We start from the raw sequence: 22,427 nt of genomic DNA, 5'->3' as shown, positions 1-22,427 counted from the left end.
TTGGTCCCGTGTACATACAATGTGTATGTGTATCATAAAGAACTTTGTACACTCCTCGAAAAATAGAGTGTTTCCCAGTGGACCTAATCAAAATTTCAGCAGTTTTTAATTAAACTACATTAAATATTACAAAAATTGAGTTTGGCAAGAAAAATGCAAGTTATTCAAAGTACAATAAATTAATGCATTATCCAAATATAGCCAATACATTTAATTCACTATCTCCAAATGTAAGCCAATTAAAAAAAGCATGAAATGTGCTTCTTCTTTCATTTGGAAATCCAAATTTGAAAGGAAGGCCTCATTTTGAAATTCAAAATTGTTCACAGGTCCTAATTTGGTTTTGCCTTACTACCAGTGCTTTCATATATTCAGTCATCGTGTAGGTTATATCTTGATTCTGGAAAATGTCATTGATCCACAGCGATAACACGTTCCAATTTGTCTGTAAAATATATTACAGCACTTAATGTCAAAAACAAGTGTGTTTGAACACTTTTTTTGTTAATGAAAACACTGAATTGTGATCTTAATCGTGATATGCTCATAATTCTGAAGCCTTGTATGATTAGGAACATGACTGGTATATGGCATAACATGTATGTCTAATAGGAACAATCAATTAATGTGCATGAAATGTGTTTTCCTGTCGTAGGTACTTACACATGTGTGGCTTCCAATGGAATTGGCAGTGACAGGAACAGCTTCTACGTCTCAGTTATTTGTAAGGAAAACTTAATTTACAATCGCCTAGCAACAGTGTAAAAAGTCATGTGTTTTAACAGAATTATTGCAAAAATCAGGACACCACTCATTCTGACTCAGATCTGCTTTTTTAACCTATTTTTTTTTTAAAGTTGATTTAATGTTAGCTAGCATTTAAAATATGATATAGACTTTTCTGTGGGTTATATTTAGATACAGTGAAATAATGTCATTTAAAATGAGGGGTAAGCCATTGGCAACTAAGACCTACAGTACATTCAATATCGTCCAAGTTTAAAATCTGACTGACTGTCCTAAGTGCAATTTTAAAAGTTTTCGTTTTGATTTAGTTTTCTTTTATGCAATTTTAGCTTCATGAGAATCATTAATTTTGTTTGCAATTTTAAAAAATAAATCTTACAAAAATTTAGCATAATTTAACATTTTTGAGTTGCCCAGATCAATTTTATTCACATTACATAACACATCTGAATATATTCTTGTCATTTGATGATATATGTTTATTAACGGATCGTGTCTATTTTTTAATTTTTACGTGAAAAAAAATCGCTAGGCCAACTGTAACCATCCCTGCCTCATAAATAGTTCACATTTTTAATAAAGAAATCCGATAAAAACTTTGTCTCTTTTTTATAGCAAAACCTAGCCCTCCACAGATTCAGACTGTAGTGTCTATTAGCCCTGTGGCTGTTAACGTAACCTGGATACCTACTGGTGATGTAGCAGATTCTAAACAATACACTATACAATATAAACAAAGGTAAGAACAGTAGATTTCAAATACATTTCAGATCATTACAAATGTTAAATCTTTTGTTTAGATTATCAGTATTTATTTGAACAACCTTCAGTTTCACTTTAGCATTATAATTAACAATCTACTTACAACGTTAGCAACCATATCAATTATTACATACAAGAATATAAGAAGAAAATAAAATTACATCGTGAAAATAAAATGTTTTCGTCCAAAATGCCCATATTATTATAATGAGAGAGACTGGTATGTAAATTAGATCTACATTAAAACACACCAGCAACCGATTCAATAATTGCACCAAAAAGCGCACCAAACTTTCAAATTTTATTACATATTTTATTCTTGCAGAGATTTTTAAAAATAACATCATCACTTTAAAAACCTATTAAAAATGCTTATTCTGGTTTTCTGGAAAAAAAATATATGAAATAATTATATTTTATATTTCAAGCTAATAATCAATATTTTATTAATTTGTTAATCGCACAGTGCATCAGCATTCGCACTTTGGCAGACATTCATGGACAATGTCCCATCTACTCCAGGAATACAAAGTTATGCAGTGACTGGATTGATAGAATCTCAAACATACTCATTCCGACTGTTTGCCAAGAACAGCGTTTCAGTCTCAGAGCCAAGCATTGTTGTAATGTTTACAACACCATCTGTTTCAGGTAATTGGGACCACCCTATTCAGGGGGACATCTCTATGAAGGGGACACATTCCTGTGAAACAATGGAAAATATATGTTTAGCATTACGGCCAACCCCTACTTAGGCTTAAGCAAGTTTTTAATTTAAGAATTTTAATAGAACAAAAAAAAAGTAATGTAAAAAACTAATTAAAACAAAGATACTAAACTATAGCATACAAGAGTATATGTAAGAGGACTTAAACTCTATAAGGAACGCAAAATGAATAAGAATATTAAAGAGGCACTTGTAGGGAGAACAAGCCCTGACATATTTACCTTGTTTTATTGTGACTATTGGTATTGGATAGTAAACATTACAAAGGCACTTGTAGGGAGAACAAGCCCTGACATATTTACCTTGTTTTATTGTGACTATTGGTATTGGATAGTAAACATTACAAAGGCACTTGTAGGGAGAACAAGCCCTGACATATTTACCTTGTTCTATTGTGACTATTGGTATTGGATAGTAAACATTACAAAGGCACTTGTAGGGAGAACAAGCCCTGACATATTTACCTTGTTCTATTGTGACTATTGGTATTGGATAGTAAACATTACAAAGGCACTTGTAGGGAGAACAAGCCCTGACATATTTACCTTGTTCTATTGTGACTATTGGTATTGGATAGTAAACATTACAAAGGCACTTGTAGGGAGAACAAGCCCTGACATATTTACCTTGTTCTATTGTGACTATTGGTATTGGATAGTAAACATTACAGAGGCACTTGTAGGGAGAACAAGCCCTGACATATTTACCTTGTTCTATTGTGACTATTGGTATTGGATAGTAAACATTACAAAGGCACTTGTAGGGAGAACAAGCCCTGACATATTTACCTTGTTCTATTGTGACTATTGGTATTGGATAGTAAACATTACAAAGGCACTTGTAGGGAGAACAAGCCCTGACATATTTACCTTGTTCTATTGTGACTATTGGTATTGGATAGTAAACATTACAAAGGCACTTGTAGGGAGAACAAGCCCTGACATATTTACCTTGTTTTATTGTGACTATTCGTATTGGATAGTAAACATTACAAAGGCACTTGTAGGGAGAACAAGCCCTGACATATTTACCTTGTTCTATTGTGACTATTGGTATTGGATAGTAAACATTACAGAGGCACTTGTAGGGAGAACAAGCCCTGACATATTTACCTTGTTTTATTGTGACTATTGGTATTGGATAGTAAACATTACAAAGGCACTTGTAGGGAGAACAAGCCCTGACATATTTACCTTGTTCTATTGTGACTATTCGTATTGGATAGTATACATTACAAATAGAAATGTTATATTCATTAACTTTTTTTTGCGATTCTTTCTTTTGTTTTTGTAGGCCCGTCAGCACCTAGGAATTTACAAGTTTTGAATGGTAACTCAACGTCTGTCACATTGACCTGGGAAATTCCTGCTATAAGATATGCTTCTATATACAAGTATGAGATTAAATATTACACAACTACCACACCAACAGGTAAATTCCTTCAATGTCATCATTTAAAAAGTTAATTTTCTCCCTATCTCTTTATATCCTGTGGATAATTTTCCTTCAATGTGATTGTTCTGTTGTGCCTAGCTTATCTGGATAAACCAACACATACATACGAACACTTCTTCGAGACAGTAGTATCGATCACGAGTCATGCCTTCATGTGGGCGACTCCGTCCATGCATACCTTTGCCGTTATGTTTTACTCTAGGAGGGAAAAAATCTGTTGGTTTATCCAAGTAAGCGGCACTTGTAGACTACCAACTGGGTTTTATAATTTACTTTATTCACTATACCTTATGTCACCACCTTTGGTTACCATTTTTGTCTCCCACCCCAGACATTATGAAAACAAACATATAAAATTTTAAGATAAATATATTAAAAGTTAAAGTTTCAAATTATAATTTAAATAAATGAGTTTTATTTATTTACTTATAATTAGATCAACGAGTGGTTCAAGTTCCAGGTGGGGTGAATCCAACTGTTCAAGAAATCATTACAGGCCTACAGGGTGGTACAAGCTACTCATTTAGAGTACGAGCATCCACAGTGACAGGAGGCCTAGAACAGTGGGGTGACTACTCCACACAAGCCCCATTCACTACTAACCCAGCTCGTAAGTATTTTCAGAAGTTTTAGAGAGTCGCCAGAGCAACAAACTAGCCCCAATCAACTTAAAACTCAAAGTTTTTTGCTTGATATGCAAAGACTCTACAGTTAAATCACTTCATAGTATGTTCAGTCCGTTTTGCTAGCCACTTTTTACACTTTCAACATACTGACTTAGTTCTCAATTGTGGAGATCGATTTTATAAATAGCTGTTTTGATCTTTACTTTTGTAACAGAAGGGGGGGGGGGGGGGTTGTCTAGGCCCAGTGTGAAAGCGACGTAGTTATAGCACATTTACAATTACAATTTTTACAAATGGATAAATTACTCCCTTCAACATATATTTCAGTATCTCTAGGCACATTAAAGCCAAAAGAAAATTACTGTAAATAATTTAGAGCAAAATGGATAGTTTGATGATATAGTTTCTGCTATGATATTTTACATTTCACTATTCCATTTCAAAAACTCTAAAAAGCTCTGTTTATTCACAAAAAACTAGTAAAAATATTCCATTTCTAAATCTTATTTTAAAGGTCTTATTTTTATTGTAAATAAAATCTTTCAAGATAAGACATGGGTGTTTAAAGGATGTGACTTAATGCAACCCTAATCCAGTGTCTTTAAAAAGCTTATCTGAAGACACTTTTAATGCTTATAAATCGTAGGAGTGACTCTGTAACAGCATACCATAGATGAGCTTGCAATTTAGATCTGAAGTAATTTAATTCATTAAATTTAGATTGACACTAAAAAAAACAATTTGTTGGTGTTTGTTTTGCGACTGAAGAATATATCTCTTAGTCCAGTGGCACGAATCGTGCTGTGGTGGTCATCACATTTTTCAAGCCAACATTTACTGTCCCGAGCTGATAATGATGCTGCTGCCAATCCTTGTCCAATGCATTCTTTTATGTCATTTGCCCATGATGTTGCTGGACGTCCTCATCATCGTTTTCCTTCCACTGGACAAATGGCATGACCAAATAATCTCATTTATTTATATTATCTAACATATAATTCCTTATATAGGGTAATTTAATTCATTTCCAATATTTTTAGACTGTTTTCCATTCTATTGTAATGGTTTTATTAATACATGCACTTATTTATAATATGCTTTTTATGTTTTTTGTTTTGTCAGCTCCTGGTATAGCACCACCTAACATCAGGCTTGTGAGTACATCTTCTACAATCAAGGTTACATGGACAGTAAGTAGGACAAGAATATAGTCACAATTAATGCTACATATGTTTATTGAAATCAAGTGGATATTTTTTTAATTTCAGTTATTAAACGTGCAGCCCAGTCCTGCAATATTTTATTACATTGTGTTCAGTCATACCTCTTGGATGTGAGAGAGGCTCCTTGATTCTGTTTGGCACAAATTTCATTTTACTTCAACCAATTTTATGACAGCAGATTAAGCGCCGCTGATTATGATTTATATCATAGAAATGTGCACTGTATTAGTCTTATTAGTTACTATACGACATGACTGATTGTTTGTATAAGGATAGTGAAAACAAAATATACATTTAGGCAACAAGTTCCTCTAAACCTTAGACCTGTGTGTGCTAGGCCTACTGACAGTCACTCACATCCAGATCACTAGTGACTGTAACATGCATTAGCCTCGAGGCCTACACAAGCAGCCATGCCTCTTGGATGTGAGAAGGGCTCCTTCATACAAATTGATTTGCTAATTCAACTGTTTTTGGATTATAATACTTTAAAAGGTAGGCTGCTGTGGAAGGTCTTATGCTGTGGGATGAGCATATATTACTACAATTAAAACAGATGCAGATCCTAGGATTTTAAAATTTGCGGGGGGGGGGGGGGGATGCTCTAAAAATTGTACAATCTATCGTATTGTATTTGCTGAAATTTAGAAGAGTGGGGAGGAGGGTGCCTGACTGGTACGTTTCAGCGTAACATTTTTTCTGTTGATTCTGTTTGGCACATATTCATACTGCACACATTTTATTTCAACCAATGTTATGGCATCAGTTATGTTCATATATATATATTCATGTTAATGGTAATATTACATTTATTAGTTTTAAGAGAATTTAATATTAATCATAATACATATTTTGTGTCAACAGAATATCCCAAGCATTTACTTATCTGAGCCGTTGCAAGGCTACAAAATTGAATACACAAGTGGTGGAGCCACCAGATTTCGCAGTGTATCAGCAACGACAACAGAAGTAACACTGACAGACCTACAGTCATTTACATTTTACACGGTCAGATTACAGGCTTTTAGTGAATCCGGATTTGGGCCGTACAGCTCGTCAATGACAACACAAACACTGCCTGGAGGTAAGATAGGTGGAACATAAATGATAAAATACACAGAAGAACACCTTTATGGTGACACAAGCTTTTCCGTGTTAAAATAAAGTATTTATTATTATAGATCAAGAGAGAACCTTTGGTGATAATAGGGGTTGGCTATAGTATTCCAGGCCTTAGGTAGAGGTTCTTTGTTTTATTGGAAATTGTCCCCACAATGTGGGTATCTCCTGAATTAAGGTTTCTAAAAAAAAGAGTTATACTGTATTGTAATATACTTATTTCAAGTCATCTGTAGATTCAATTCAATTAAATTCAATTCAATAAACTTTATTGTCAAACTCATGAATGGCTTGAAACTTTGGCTGAAAGTACACATATTAATTGTCTAAAAACATTGTCGCACAAACAGTAATAAAAAGTATAAAATCACATAAAACTGAGAACAAGATGTTATATAAAATAGTTAAAAGAGGACATAAAAAGTACAAATCCAGTTAAAAGTACAGCTAAAATACTTATAGCAGTTATCGTTTCTACATTAATTTAATGCCTATTTCCTGTTGCTATTCACATCTATGTAAATTAAAGAAATTACAATTTGGGAAAAATTTAATAAAAGTTTGTTTATTGCTTTACAGCACCATCTGTTGTACCAACAGGTTTAGCTGCAACTGCTCTAAGTCAAACAGCTTTGCAAGTCTCTTGGAATGTGAGTATTACGCTTTGTATACACTATCAAACTTCATGTGACAGGAAAATGTGATGTGCCCATGGGCATAATGATCACTACCATAGTTGGTCATATCATTACCATATTTTGGCAATCACACTTTTTTGTCAAACTAGTTCATAGTGTAGACAGAGCTTAACTTATTAAGCAGTGTAATACATTATTATGTGTCAAGGTTCTGGTCATTTGTCTGTCACAATACCATGACTTCTCTTCTTAACATCGGTCGTACCACTGTGGTATTTTTTTGTCAAACAAATGCTGTAATTGCCATTTAATTACTGTTGAATATTTTTTAACAAATGTATTTTTGTTAATAGGGTATTTCTGCTGCTTCAGCCAATGGTCAGCTGTCCGGTTACATTCTACACTATCAACATTTGGTTGACCAAACATTTTACAATGTTACTGTACTTGCAACACAAACTACCATTTCAGGTATGTACAAAAATTAAAGAGTTGTTGAAATAGCAACGCGGGTTGGTGGGACGCGGAAGTCGGTCAACTACGAATGCTGTCGGATGCCTTCCATGTCTCGAATTTGTTGTTTCGATGTTACGCAACACAATTGTCTTTGTCACATGAGTACCTACACAAACCAAAACCGAATCAGGCAAATCTTGTTGCCTATTCACAACGGTATGTGGAGGTTTTCTTGTATGCGCATACGCACTCAAACTTGTACAGAAATTTTATCGGCATGGTCGACCTTGCGTTCAAATCATAGATTCCTATCAGCGCAGTAACCATGCAGTTAGCCCCTATTTACTAGTTGATTGTTAGCACAGATAACTAACTGCACAGTTTATCCTGCCAATAGACAATAGAAACATATGGTCAATTTTTCTACACTATCAAACTTTATGTGACAAAAACTTTATGTGCCCATATATGGACAAGATTATGTCATATCACTACCATATTTGTGCACATCATACTTTTTTTGTCAAATTAGTTTGATAGTTTAGACAGCTTTACACTATGTATCATAAATAAACAAATAAGAAGATAATAATTTCTCTATCAGGACTACAACCAGGTAGTAGTTACAATTTGCAAGTGTCTGGCTTCAATCAAATTGGATCTATGATATCAGAGGGACCAAGATCATCACCTGTAACAGCCACCACAATGGATGGAAGTAAGCCTTATGACTATTGTCACATAAAACACAATTGATTTCATAACTTTAACCAACAAATGAACAACAACAGAGTTTCTATCTACAATTAAATTAAGTAATTGAATAACCAGCTAATGATGGAAATATAGGCTATAATATTGAACTACTACTATTATTTAAAATTATAAGTTGTGGAAGGTAGAAAAAGTATAATTTAATCCTTTGACCTCTAGACAAAATGTTGACAATGTTTCAGTTCCTGGAAATATTACTATTTATTAAAGATGTATTGTCCCACAAAATAAAGATTAATAAAATCAGACTTTGAATAGATTATTTTGTAGTTTTAAAAAAGTTAATCACTTTTGTAGAAAAAAAACAAATTTATGTTTTCACTTATAAAATGACAAAATAAATGTTTAAATTCAACTAAAAACACATTTGCTGGCAGGCAATTTGACTATTTTTGCTTTAGGCAAATGCATTTTTTTCGATCCAATTTTTGGTCAAAATGGATAACCATTAGGTGATATTAAAATGGAAAATAATACATCTTTAATATGTTTATTACAATTTAAATTTTAGTTTGTGGACCTGTTACAAGTTTACCACTTTAATAATAATTGTACTAATTCAGTTTAGAAATGCAGGTACTGATTAATACATTTATATTAATTTCAGTTCCTGGACCTGTTAGAAATGTAGCAGCTACACCAGGCTCAACGTCTCTTGTCATTAGATGGTGGTCACCAGAGCAGAATAATGGAGTGATTTTGGACTATACACTAGAATATAATCTTATAAAACTGACAACAGCAAATGCACAAGGTAAGGCGTGTATCTCACACTAGAAGGGTAGCACACTGAAACGGTACCACACTACAATGGTACCACACTACAATGGTACCACAATACAATGGTACCACACTACAATGGAACCACACTGAAACGGCACCACACTACAATGGTACCAAACTACAATGGTACCACACTACAATGGTACCACACTACAACAGTACCACACTACAACGGTACCACACTACAACGGTACCACACTACAATGATACCACACTACAATGGTAACACTACAACAGTACCACACTACAATGGTATCACACTACAACAGTACCACACTACAACGGTACCACACTACAATGGTAACACTACAACAGTACCACACTACAACGGTAACACTCTACAAAACACTCTACAACGGTAACACACCACAATGATAACACACTGAAATGGTACCACACTACAATGGTACCACACTACAATGGTAACACACTACAACGGTACCACACTACAACAGTACCACACTACAACAGTACCACACTACAATGGTAACACTACAATAGTACCACACTATAACAGTACCACACTACAATGGTACCACACTACAACGATAACACTCTACAAAACACTCTACAATGGTAACACTACAATAGTACCACACTACAACAGTACTACACTACAATGGTACCACACTACAACGGTAACACTCTACAAAACACTCTACAACGGTAACACAATACAATGGTAACACTGAAACGGTAACACACCACAGACTCACTGCAGCTATGCATTAAAATGTCACATTAACTTATGTATTGTGTTTGAATTCACCAAAGTTTTATAAATCTATGTGGAAATTTGTTCATTGCTTTATTTATTTGCAGGATCTATGAATCAGCAGATTATATGGGCAAATGCTACATCTGGTGTTGTTGTTACCAGTAGCCTTGTGTATACTTTGAATGGTTTGCTGCCTAACAGCACATATAGGGTATCAATTAAGGCAAGAACATCGGCAGGCCTAGCTGACGAGGCTGTTGTCAATGACTTTACAACAGGTATTTATATGTAATAATTGATGACATTTTATGAGAAAACAATTTACATAAAATCTGGGCCAGGTGGATATGCAAATCATTATAAGACACAATGCATAGTTTTCTGAATTTAGGAAAGGATAACAAATATGCCTAGTAGATCTTTAAAGCATGGTTTCATAAACAGGGAATTTAAAAAAGAAAGATTGATCTTAAAAAAATTGAAAGACCTTTAAATTATGGTGGTAAGACAACAAAGCCATGGTAAACTCAAATATGACCCTGTTGGCATAGATTTTGTTTTGTGCATTAATTATGTACTGCATAAACTGATGTTAAGTTTGTCTCTTTCCAGGTGAAATAGCAGTTACAAGTGAACCGCCAGATGATCCAGATTTTGGCCGTACACCTGCTACAGGTATTACTTCAGTTACAACAGAACCAACAGAAAATACAAATGAGTCATCCCCACTTAACTTTGCCAATAAGTAAGTTAGCATTTAAACTGACCATACTATTAATATCACACATGTCATAGCTGCTGACTAAGGTGAAACAAGATGCTCAGAAATTGCACAACAAAATCATAATATTTTCCAGACAGTATTACAAGTTTAATTTAAAAAATAGTAACCACCCATACATTTTAATGAGGTAAATGATATGAATTTTGTTTTGTGTATACAGAGCTTTACTCATCTTAATGCATTTAAAGCTAGTGCTATGTGAAATATAGTGGACCTGAATTTCATTCATTCTTTTCTTCTCTGAACGATCCCATGTGGTCACTAAATTAACTTTGTCAAAATATATTACATTACAGGACAAGTTTGATCATCTTCATATGTTGTGTAGTGTTGGCTGGAATAGCTTTTGCAATGGCTGCTGTTGTACTTCTTGTCTGGTGCAAATCTTTGGAAGACAACAACTTCAAGAGAAAGTCAGCATTACGCAAATTTTGTAAGTCTTTGTCAATGATTATATATGTTATGCCATTTAATCTTGTAACATCAAATGAAAACATTTTAGTAACACCATGTCTTTAAAATGTTTTCAGAGTGTCAATCTTGAAAATAAAAATTTCCTTCATCATGTTTCCTTATATATTAATGTTCTTTGGAGGCTCAGTCTATGGAAGCAAATTTGTTGGCTTTGTGTGTGCAAGCCCATAGCCAGGATTTTTACCGAGGGGTTAAATTTTCCACAAAAGATGCAAGAATTATCATGTTGTTAGGCGTATTTACCATCACATCTGCTGCTAGTCTCTAGTTTGAAAAGACTACAAAGTTGGTTTGTTCAGACCCTTGAACCACATGAGCGTGTGAGATAATTTCCTGAATGACCCTAAACTCAAAACTAGGTCTTGCCTCTTAAATCGGTCTTTTGATGTATTTTTAGTATTAGCCAATGAACAAACAACAGCAGATGGCGCAAGTTCAGTCAGTGACCAGGTTGCCATGACATCTCAGTTATCCAGTTCTAGTGGAAGTGCTACGTAAGTAAATTTTGTAGTTGTTAATATTGTATTCAAATAAAAGTAAATAAGTCAATCAATGATCAGATGAGGGTTAACCCATAGAGATAATATCTCTATGGTTAACCTAATGTAAAGACAAGGTGTATCACTTTGATCATAGAGATATTATCTCTATGCTTTGATCGATATTAGTTGTGTCCACAATTAATCAGAAAGTTGATAGTGTAACACTACCAAATTAAGCTGAAGAATCTAAGTTTGCACTTTTAAAACATTTTTGTCACTTTCGTAGACTTGCTTTATACATTACTGTATTTCTCGGTTTCATTACCTGGGAATCTAAAACTTTTCTTTTTTATATTGTTTTTTTTAACAGGCCTCAGGGTAAATCAGAAGTTCAATTTGTAGACTCGTATCCTGGCGATAACAATCCAGTTGTGGTTACTAGTACACCAACATCTAATGGCGGTAATCAGAGGCAGCAACAAAAAAGAGCCCCTCAACCTACTAGAGTTCAGTCAGCTTCTCCAAATCTATATAATCCTCAGAAGCCTAGGGGGATAACACCAACTGTTCCTAATGGTATGATACATAATTTGTTTACTGCAGTTTGTTATTTACCTCCGCCAAGGAGGTATATGTAATCGATCGCGTGTGTTTGTTTGTCTGTCTGTTTGTCTGTTTGTTTGTTTGTTAGCAGGATTACTCAAAAAGTAATTACAAGGTCTTTACCAAAATGAATGTACAGATAGATATGTGGTCAAGGGCCCATTCCATTAAATTTTGGGACCATTTTGGACCACGGTCCCAATTCTGGACCACTTTTTAGTATACTTTTCAGGCCTGCTAGTGTTAAAAAGATAGGACAGAATTTTTCAAAAGCTGGCGAGCAGTCTAAAAGTAACAAATTGAATTTTCTCGAGAACTAATTGTCCAAAAAACTTAATTTTTGTACAAGAGGCAAGAGTTATAATTTGTGATTTGTAATTTTAAAATATAATTTGATTTAATGTGCACGTTTTTTGATGCGAGTAGTTTACAAAACCTATTTCTTTTCAAATTCACTCGTTTGATTTTCGCGTTGCTGTTCTATTGTTAGTCAACTGAAGCTATTGTTAATTGAAAGGCTTGTTACATAACCATTACACCAAACTCGCATACACCTGCTTGTAGTGAAATTAGCGTAAATCACAAGACACACACAAATATATATATATATTTTTTTACCGGAGAAATCTGATGTAGGAGAATTTTACAGTAGGCGGAGGTATGCACTCTCGGAGTGGCTTTCTAGTTACACAAGTTTTCATTTCCAAAACTTAAAACCTCTATTTTTCTGGCTTTTGCCAATTACAATATGAATAGACTATGATTTAATGTGCTTATAAACAAGGCGAAGCATAGGGAGTTGAGTTAAAAGAGTTCCCCTCTGACACTAGGTCAGGATTGCTCCTTAGAACTTGGGGATTAGATGGCAAGCATGTGAATGACTACAGCTCCACTTCTGTTGTGAACCAAGTCTCTGTTATTACTGAAAATGCAAGAATGTTCTTGGACACATTATAAACATTCCGCTAGCTAATCTGCTTTCAATTTTTACAAGTAAAAATCTGCAAATGATTAGTTCAGTAATATTTTAAAACATATTTTAAAATAACATATTAACAAAAAGAATTGCCTTTTTAAACAGGGTTGAATGGAGTGGATGGTACAAAACCTACATCACCAGATGACTTAGATCTACTGTTTACAGAAGTAAGTATAGTTTAAATTACATTTGTGATGAACATGTATGGAAACACTGAAGAAAAGATGCAAGAAATTCACTCCTTACCTTTTTTCTTTCCAGTGAAAGATATTATAAGGTATATACAGGCCGCTAGCCCCACAATACAAGTGTTAATTACCATGAACATTAGAATAGATACAATTGACATTATATACAATTGTAGATACAACATATCTTAAGAGTGGTACTATTGTGTTTTTGTCTGTGGATTTAAATAATGAAATTATGTAGAACAAGTTTGTGATATGGTGTGGAAGGTATCCATCTCATTTGAGTATAAACGGCTTATTCAAAATCAAATGAAATCAATATTTCCACTATTACATACTTTACATACACATTTCTTGCAAGAAAATTGAATTGACTGTTTCTGCTTCTAAATTCCGAGTCTTCTTTAGCAAGCATCATTTTGTAATATGGTTTGCTAAAATATCTAAACAGATTACATACCAGTACAATTACATTTTGTCTGTTTCTTTGAGTGAATACAACCAAAACAAGGGAGCATCTCCAAAGTATCCCACCGCTATACAAAAGATTTCACCGCATTAGAAACGTTAGCTGCGTTAATGAGCTATAGGCAAGATGTGCTCATAGAAACGTGTCTTCTCTAACACAAACTACCACAAGCATGCCTTGTTAATTATCGTAATGCCTATAAACCAAGGTTATTACAATGATGGTTATGCATCATTTATGTAAATCTGGAATTTTCTAGTCCATGCACACTGTAGTCTTCACTATTTTACAGATTTTTGAAATTGTATATTTCATTTTCTTCACAGACATCAGGTAACCTGATACATCAGCAAAACTTAGCAGCGATTGCGTCTCTCTTGAATCACGAAGAGGAACAACAAACACCTATTGATGAGTCAACATCATATATTATTTCAAAACAACGCACAACATTATGATCACGTCAAATCATCATTTTATACATTTATTTTTTGTTTTCATTGTTATTATGTCATTCAAATTATTTCTAACAAACATAATAACATCATTTTCCTGAAGATCAACTCTGGGTTTAAAGATATATTGTCACCCTGAAAAAATAATTTGTTTAAATCTTTTGTTGAATATGCCATTTTAATGTCACACAATATTTATTCACTGCAATCAAAAACTGGATCAAAAAAATTAAATTTTCCTCAAAAAAATACTAGAATTGTCTGTCAGACAATGAGTTTTTGGTTAAAATTAACTGTTTATTTTGTCTTCTTTTAAGTGAAATAAATATTTTTGTTGTTTTTTTGTGAATAACTTTATTAAAACTGCAAAATGGCCTATTTAAAATCTGATTTTATTAATCTTCATTTTTCATGTTTTTAGGGGACAATACATCTTTAAGCATTAGGAGAAAATTTTTACAATTTCTTTATTCTGGTCGCTGATCATATATAATACATTATCATTTGTATATAAAAAAAACAATTACCACCCAGAGTTGACCTTTAATTTATCAACCATTTTCTTGTGTTATATATTAACATCATTTTATAAAAAAGTTGTGTTTTATTCATCTGAAATATATGTTGTTTTATACGTTATGATTATTATACGTATTATCAATAGTTTTGTGTAAAATATATATTATTTTTTATTAAGGAAAACATTTTTAATGTTATAATTTAACAAATGCATTTTGGCAATACCAGAGTTTATGTATTTTTACTAACAAATATCTGTACACATACAAATATGTATATTATACATTTATATTAGAAGTTGTTTTATAACATAATTATCATAAAAACGATTGATATCATTCTCAATTCTCCCAATGTTGGACTTCCAAAAGGTAGAAACCAGAAGTTTTAAATTATTTCTGTACTTTAAAAAAAAAATTGGATTCAGATTTGTGAAAAACCAAAACATTTTGGGCCAGTCTTGTTTTGTCAAAGGTTTCTGATTTTGGGAAAGTTGTAGATGTATTTATTACTCATGTTTAAATGGTTAAGATTTCAATTGCATTTAGTTACAACAAGTTTGTGTGCTCAATTTGATGTTTAATTTTATTTCATACACATTTTATAAATATTGTCTTTTTTCTACTTAAGTACAAAAATATCACAATTAACTTTAATATAATAATAAACTTGAATATAATTAACTTTTAATATTAATTAACTTATAATATTAATTAACTTTCAATATTTATGCATATCATGTTCACCTTGTTTCTTAGCCAGTACTGCATTTTAAAATAACATTTCCGTCCATTCTTAATTCCACAGTAACTATAATTTCAAACCATTCTTTTATTCGTTCAGTTTTATATTTATCTTTATATGTACGTTATTGCATTTGAAATAAAAACTGTACATTTTCCGTCCATTCTTAATTTTACTGCAATATTTAAGCACAAAATATTTGTCTTTTATACTATATTAGTGTTATTTTGACCAAAAACCTGTGTGTATAGCTACAGCAGTGTCTTTTTTATTGTTATTTCTGTGCTATGTTTTTGTAAAAAACTTCATATTTAATATTATATTCTACCTTTACACATTTTCTTGTCTTGGGCGGATCCAGTGGACGTGGCCGCTCCCATTTCTACCAACATCTCCCAATTCTACCACCAGCTATCTATAAATGTTTTAAAAAACAAAGTACCAACCAAAGACCCATCCCACAAGCAAGCTTAGCTCATTGCAGCAACTCAGTTGAACCTGTTTCTTGTAATCGAACATATCCCATAATTGACTCTCCTCAAAAGCTTTTTTTCTATGAAATTATTAAATTTGATTTGGTGGTAGGTGGAGACTTCCAATATTCACTGTGCCAGGCCTTTTTCTCTATGTGTATAATGAATTACCCCCAGTTAGTAAGAGGACACCCAAAAAGTCTCTATGAACAAAATTTCTATACAAATTACTGAAACAGATACTGTATACTGAACAAACATATTTTAAACAATATAGATTACTACAAGGAGGAAATAGTTGTTTTAATTTAAAAGAAAACGAATTGTTAATGTTTAAAACAATAATTCAATGATAATCTTAATAGCCAAAATGAAAAATTAACACTGGACTACATTCATAATTAAATAAATTGTGTGTAAAATCAGCTATATTATGTTTTCATATGAAATTTGTCGATATGTTCCAGAGTTTAAACCATAGTCAGTTAAGTTCCACGTGTGCGCTCACAGTACTGATTTGATTGACATTAATACACTGGGGGATCAATGTAGGGTAAATGGGTGCAACTCGAGTTCATTCCGCGGAAATTGCCTCCGAGTTCAACTCATGTTCCTCTCCCAGTCAATAGTGAAAAAAGGGTATAAGATTGTCCAGTTCCATTGCAAGCTCTGCAGAGATTTGAAGCCTTTATGTAACATAAGTCATAATGAAAATTGTAAATATATTATCATTTACATTGTTCATTTTTATTTTCTTTTTTCTGAATATTTATATTAATGTGTTTTTTTACTGTGTGCAATTATTGTAATCTCTGCTTGTGAATTTAAAATCTCTGAATTGAATTAAAACAAAATGTAAGATACAATACAGCAGTAGTGAAGTGTTTATTTCATAATTAAAGCAGCAAACACAGTTAATACAAATATAGTTTAATTTGTGTTAGGAAATGTTATTACACTAATAATACAGTATAACTTTTAACTTAATTAGCTCTATTTCCTTATCTGAAATTTTGGCAAATTGTATACATTTTTTTACTACTATGTTCAAATGACTAAACGTAGCATGTTTCAAGTAAAGGCATTCATATAGTGCTGACAGTTTTTTTCTTATTTCTGTCCTCAAATCTTCATTCTGTTATCATCAGCAACACATTCCATCTCTGCCTATATACAATGCTTTACACTTTATTTGTTTAATACTACTAGCTACAGTATGACAGCTATGCTGAATACTAACAAAAATGAGTCATGACATAAAGCAGAGCGGATATCATGTATATTATTATATAATTTAATAATTAAATATTTTTACATTATTTGCTTCATGGTTTGCAACTGCCACTCTTCGTGGTCTTTTGGAGATTACAGCAATCCCACATGGAACATCCAACCCATCAACTCTGTTATCTATTCGTTTAATGAATTTACCATTTTGATCAAATAGTTGTAGCTTATGATTACTGGATACTATTATGTTCCCATCCATATCTATAGTTATACCCTGAGGACAAAAGACTTTACCACCTCTTTTACCAGAGCTTACAAGGATCTTTATCAGCTTATCATTATCATCAAACATTTGTATTATGTCATTTTCAAAATCGGCAACAATCAAATAACCATCCTTTGTTACTGCAACATCTGATGGTTGTTTCATCTGACCTGCTTTACTACCTTTAGGACCAATCTGACCCAATAGTCTACCATCATCAATATTGTATTTAAACACACAGTGACATTCACGATCTGTTACATATAAGATCCTGCTTTTTTTGTTTACTGTCAGTCCTTCTGGACATTGCAATACTCCTTTACCAAAGGTTTTGATTTCATGATATTGATTATCACACATTACAACACATTTTTCTATTGTGTCACTATACACCATGTGATCATTGCCTATTTGATGCATGCAATTGACACTTACATTTTGTGGTATTTGTATTTTAGAAACAAAGCCACCTGATTGATCAAACTTTATTAAGTCTTTACTGTAGCTTGACACTAACATACATCCATCAGTATCTAATACTACATCTGTTACATTATCTTCTTTATCATGTTCTTTATACTCTGATATGATGTTTGTGGTATGTACAAGTCCAAGTGGTTCCACCTTGATACTCACTGGTGAACCTATGACATGTGACTTAGCTCCATCAGTGATATCCATGTGCCAATCTCCTTCCAAATCACATATTCCTGTTATTGTGTATCCTCCCTTTCTGTGTGTTACTTTAATCTGAGATTTCTCACCTGATGAGTTGGTTAGTGTGGTTGTTAATTGTCCAACATCACTCTCTGCTAGACTTGATACTCTAACACTAAATGGCTGTCCTTTTGTGACTGAAATGTTCCAATCTTCTTTATTAACCTTGACAATCATAAGTTTACCAACACTTTCATGTTTCATCAACGCACTCAGCCTTTGAGACGGAACAAACTTTGGTGCAATTCTTGTTTCAGTAAATGATTTATCTGCTAAAACATTATTCCCAACATCAGTGATAGTTGTCATGTATGATGTAACAGTTTCTGTTTCTTGTGGTTTATTCATCATTTTATTGATAGATTCCATCAATGAGCTCACTTGTGTCAGTTTTGATTCAATACTTTTAATATGAATATCAATAACTTCTCTTTGTTTTTCATAAGTCTGTGTAAGCTTTTCCATCATAACCTTCGATTCCTCATCCACCTTTCTGATAATTTCATTCTTATGAGTTTCAATCGATGTTCTGCTTAACTCAAAATTAGATTCAAGCTCTGATCTTTCTTTACTGATAACATCTAATCTTTCATTTAGCTTTTCTTTAACGTCTTCAGCTATCTTTATAGTTTTATTAACAGTTTGATTAATGTCATTCAGAGCTGTTTCTATTGGTATCATCTTATGATCACTTCTATCAATATGATTATGTTTGCAATCCTCACATACCATAAGTTTACAAGTAAGGCAGTAATAGTCCAATTTTTTGTCAGTATGAACTGAACATTTTTGTGAACTTCTTCCATCTACATTTGCATCTGATGTGCAATTCAGTGCAGACAAATCAATAAGTTGTTGGATACATTGCTCACACTGATACCTTTCACACTCAGTACAATGATATTGCGCTTGATTATCATTTAAGTAGGAGTCTGGTATTTCCGATCTAATTTTACAAACATGTTGATCATTATTACTTTCCATTTTGTTTTCATCATTTTGTAGATTACCACTTGTTGCTTTTGTATTTGTGAATCTTTGTTGACATTCCAAATCTCTGTCAAATACTGTTTTCTGTAAAATATAACACAATTTATTTAATTTTTTCAGTGTATGTGCTTCTTCTAAGACATCTATTTTAAATTCTAATACATCTTTTTTTATTATTATTAACAGCTGCCTATCAACACATTTATTATCTAAAGATGTACTATGTCTCTCATAGTCTTTGGTATTTTACCTTTCTGTCAGCGTTGAGTACTACTGGTGCAGTAGTAGGCCTACTTTTAGTTTGTCTGTCAGTTTGGCCTAAAGAAATGATAAGTGAAACTATGAATATTTACTAAAATAAATGGACAGCAGAACACTTTATTAAGTTATAATATAATAATAATAATAATAATAATAATAATTTTGGTGGCACTCTTTGTTGATTAAGTTGCGTCAAAAGACCTCATTTGAAACAAATTCTTACTTGTAAAGATTAATTGGGTTGTTATTATTTATATATAGATTGCAAATAAAAATAAAACTTCCATTACATGTTAGGCCTATAAATGTAAAACTTCCATCAAAATATTTTTACAATGCAATTCTGAACAGCCCTACTTTGTCTACTTCAAAATAGATTCTTTCTGTATTTTTAAAGCAAATTTGCTTATGTACAGTATAAATTGGCTTATGAAGACTTGTGTAAATATTAGTTGGATACTTACCACACGGTGTTAAAATGCGTATCAAAACAAATATGATAAAATAATTTTCTATTTTGTAATGAGTAATAGGAATAATAAAAAGATAAACTAGTTGTTACCTTTTTTTTAACTGTTGTTTTTTATTTTGCATATGCAATGTGCTAAAAAACATTGTATGCATGGGAAACTACAAAATGCTTAAAATAAACCTTTACCATTATTTGCTCACTAAACCATATAGTAATAAATATACACAGATGGTTTTTTGAAAACCAAAGCAATGGGATAATTTAACACGCAACAAACTATAATCATCAAAACACTAAAAAAAAAAATAAGGGTCTAATAATAATTTACAGCAATGTGATACTGTATATGCAAATCACGGATATTATAAAATTTGTTATTGTGTCATCCAAATATGATAAATTGCATACAACACTATCAAAGCCATATTTATGACTTTATCATGTGATGAAGTACATTATAGACTAAATATGCACTCTAAAATAGTTTACATTAACAAATTAAAATTATATAGATTGTACTGCAACATACAATATTCAAAGATCTATTTATTGCTTGCAGTGAATTGTTTATAGAACTTGTTATTTTTAAATATAATACTTACCATCACTCATAATCCTGGTCTTTTCCACTTTTCCAGTTGTTTTTCTAGCAAGATTGCTAACTTTTCTCTTCACTTTCCTAATTTCTGTAGGCCTACCCAAAAACAAGTCACTTGCTTTTTTATCGAGAAGTTTTGCAAAACGTTCTGTTGGCTTCTCTTCATCCACCAGAAGTTTATCCCTCTCCAGGATGAATACGAAATCCCAAATAGTATTGAACTTGTGATGACCAAGGCTGTAATAGGCAAGCATGTTTGATACTTTTGTAGTATTTTCTCTTAAAGCCATGAAGAGTCTTTTGCGATATTCTGTTATTGGTTTTCCCTTGGTGAAGTTGTACTCTTCATTGTTGTTTGGATGCTTCAGTTTAAACTCTTTGATTAAATCTATCGCTTCCTTCATTTCAGTTACTTTAGTAATGTCCAACAGAATTTCTACATCAGTAGGGTTATTCTGAATATAACCTTTGCTTTCAAGTTCATTAAACCATTCAAGTGCTGGGACATCTTCTCTACTTAAAACCTCTCCAGAGCAGTGGTCATTCAGCAGAAGTCTTAGCCACAAGCGTTTCTCACCTTCATATTTATCACTTAAGCATGCAAGAAATTTTACAAATTCTTGTTTTGTTGTCATTTCTAAAAAACGTACACACATAATCATTCATAGCTACAATAATACTTAGATTGAGTATTACCTATTATATATTATGGTATTGTTCATGAAATTTTTACAAGTCATCAATTGTTGGTGTATTATGAGAATTTAAAAAGTTTAAAAAGTTAATAATATAAATATTTTAATACAGGTACAGTAATTAATAAGGCCTACATTTTTAAATCAATATGATCTCTACCAGTTCAAAATTCAAATTGCATTTTTTTATATGTTGATTTCTTTTAATGTGTTAAATTTTTTTTACATCAATCTTCTACAACATATTATTAGTCTATTATTTTTTTAATATTATTTTAAAGCAAATTTCTTCATTCTAAGGTTTTTATTTACAGCTTATACACTACAAGTACAACTACAGCAACAAGACAAATTCTATTATTAAAATAGGATTACCACTTACTTTTATATCTTTTTGTTGGATTAAACTGAAACGTATTGTAATAGAAGATGCGATAGATTTAGTTCTTCCTATAATCTAGCGAAAATAAATCACAGTATTTAGAAGTATGAGTGGTACAATAAATATAAATATAGGACATGGAATTTTGACTCCCCGCAAAATAGAATATTACTCATCAATAAATATAAGTATCATTAACAATGGTTTCTGTGTCATAAAACTTGAATACAATACATTGTCTTGATATAATAGATATAAATGTTGTGAACTCTGGACTTTAATAGAACTTGTCACGCAAACTTTCTTTATAAAGTATGACAAGCCATAGTAATACAGAAACAAAATGTAATATGCTTTTTTTAAATCAATCTGTAATATTTTATCTTTTAGGATTTAGGACACTATCCCAATGTTCTTATCTGAGCTATATTACTAGCTAACTAATTGTTTTTCTTTTCAATTGTTGTAATATTTTTTTAAATTTTATGTCTATACAGTACTAATTTATCAATGTACCAATGTGTGCTTCAGCATAAAAGAGCATTATTTTAGCCTTATATACCAAGAATTTTGTTTACATTTTAAATCTGTTCTATTTTATGCAAACAAATGTAAT

General features: G+C 32.2%; 1 protein-coding gene across 1 annotated transcript in view; it reads left to right on the top strand.

The window, feature by feature from the left end:
* Nucleotides 1-15,079, top strand: part of LOC140046717 (contactin-1-like) — a 36,241-nt gene extending 21,162 nt beyond the window's left edge. Inside the window, exons 13-30 of the mRNA XM_072091418.1 lie at nt 656-724; nt 1,357-1,486; nt 1,976-2,160; nt 3,530-3,667; nt 4,128-4,301; nt 5,440-5,507; nt 6,405-6,624; nt 7,239-7,309; nt 7,651-7,768; nt 8,358-8,471; nt 9,135-9,281; nt 10,133-10,306; nt 10,641-10,773; nt 11,109-11,245; nt 11,684-11,780; nt 12,139-12,344; nt 13,453-13,517; nt 14,337-15,079. Coding sequence (XP_071947519.1) covers nt 656-724; nt 1,357-1,486; nt 1,976-2,160; nt 3,530-3,667; nt 4,128-4,301; nt 5,440-5,507; nt 6,405-6,624; nt 7,239-7,309; nt 7,651-7,768; nt 8,358-8,471; nt 9,135-9,281; nt 10,133-10,306; nt 10,641-10,773; nt 11,109-11,245; nt 11,684-11,780; nt 12,139-12,344; nt 13,453-13,517; nt 14,337-14,468 — 2,378 coding nt within the window. The 3' untranslated portion in view covers nt 14,469-15,079. The remainder of the gene's footprint in view (nt 1-655; nt 725-1,356; nt 1,487-1,975; nt 2,161-3,529; nt 3,668-4,127; nt 4,302-5,439; nt 5,508-6,404; nt 6,625-7,238; nt 7,310-7,650; nt 7,769-8,357; nt 8,472-9,134; nt 9,282-10,132; nt 10,307-10,640; nt 10,774-11,108; nt 11,246-11,683; nt 11,781-12,138; nt 12,345-13,452; nt 13,518-14,336) is intronic.
* The last annotated feature ends 7,348 nt before the right edge of the window (nt 15,080-22,427 follow it).

This window comes from Antedon mediterranea, chromosome 4 (assembly GCF_964355755.1).
Source record: "Antedon mediterranea chromosome 4, ecAntMedi1.1, whole genome shotgun sequence".
NCBI lineage: Eukaryota > Metazoa > Echinodermata > Crinoidea > Comatulida > Antedonidae > Antedon > Antedon mediterranea.
This window is presented reverse-complemented; position numbering and strand designations above follow the sequence as displayed.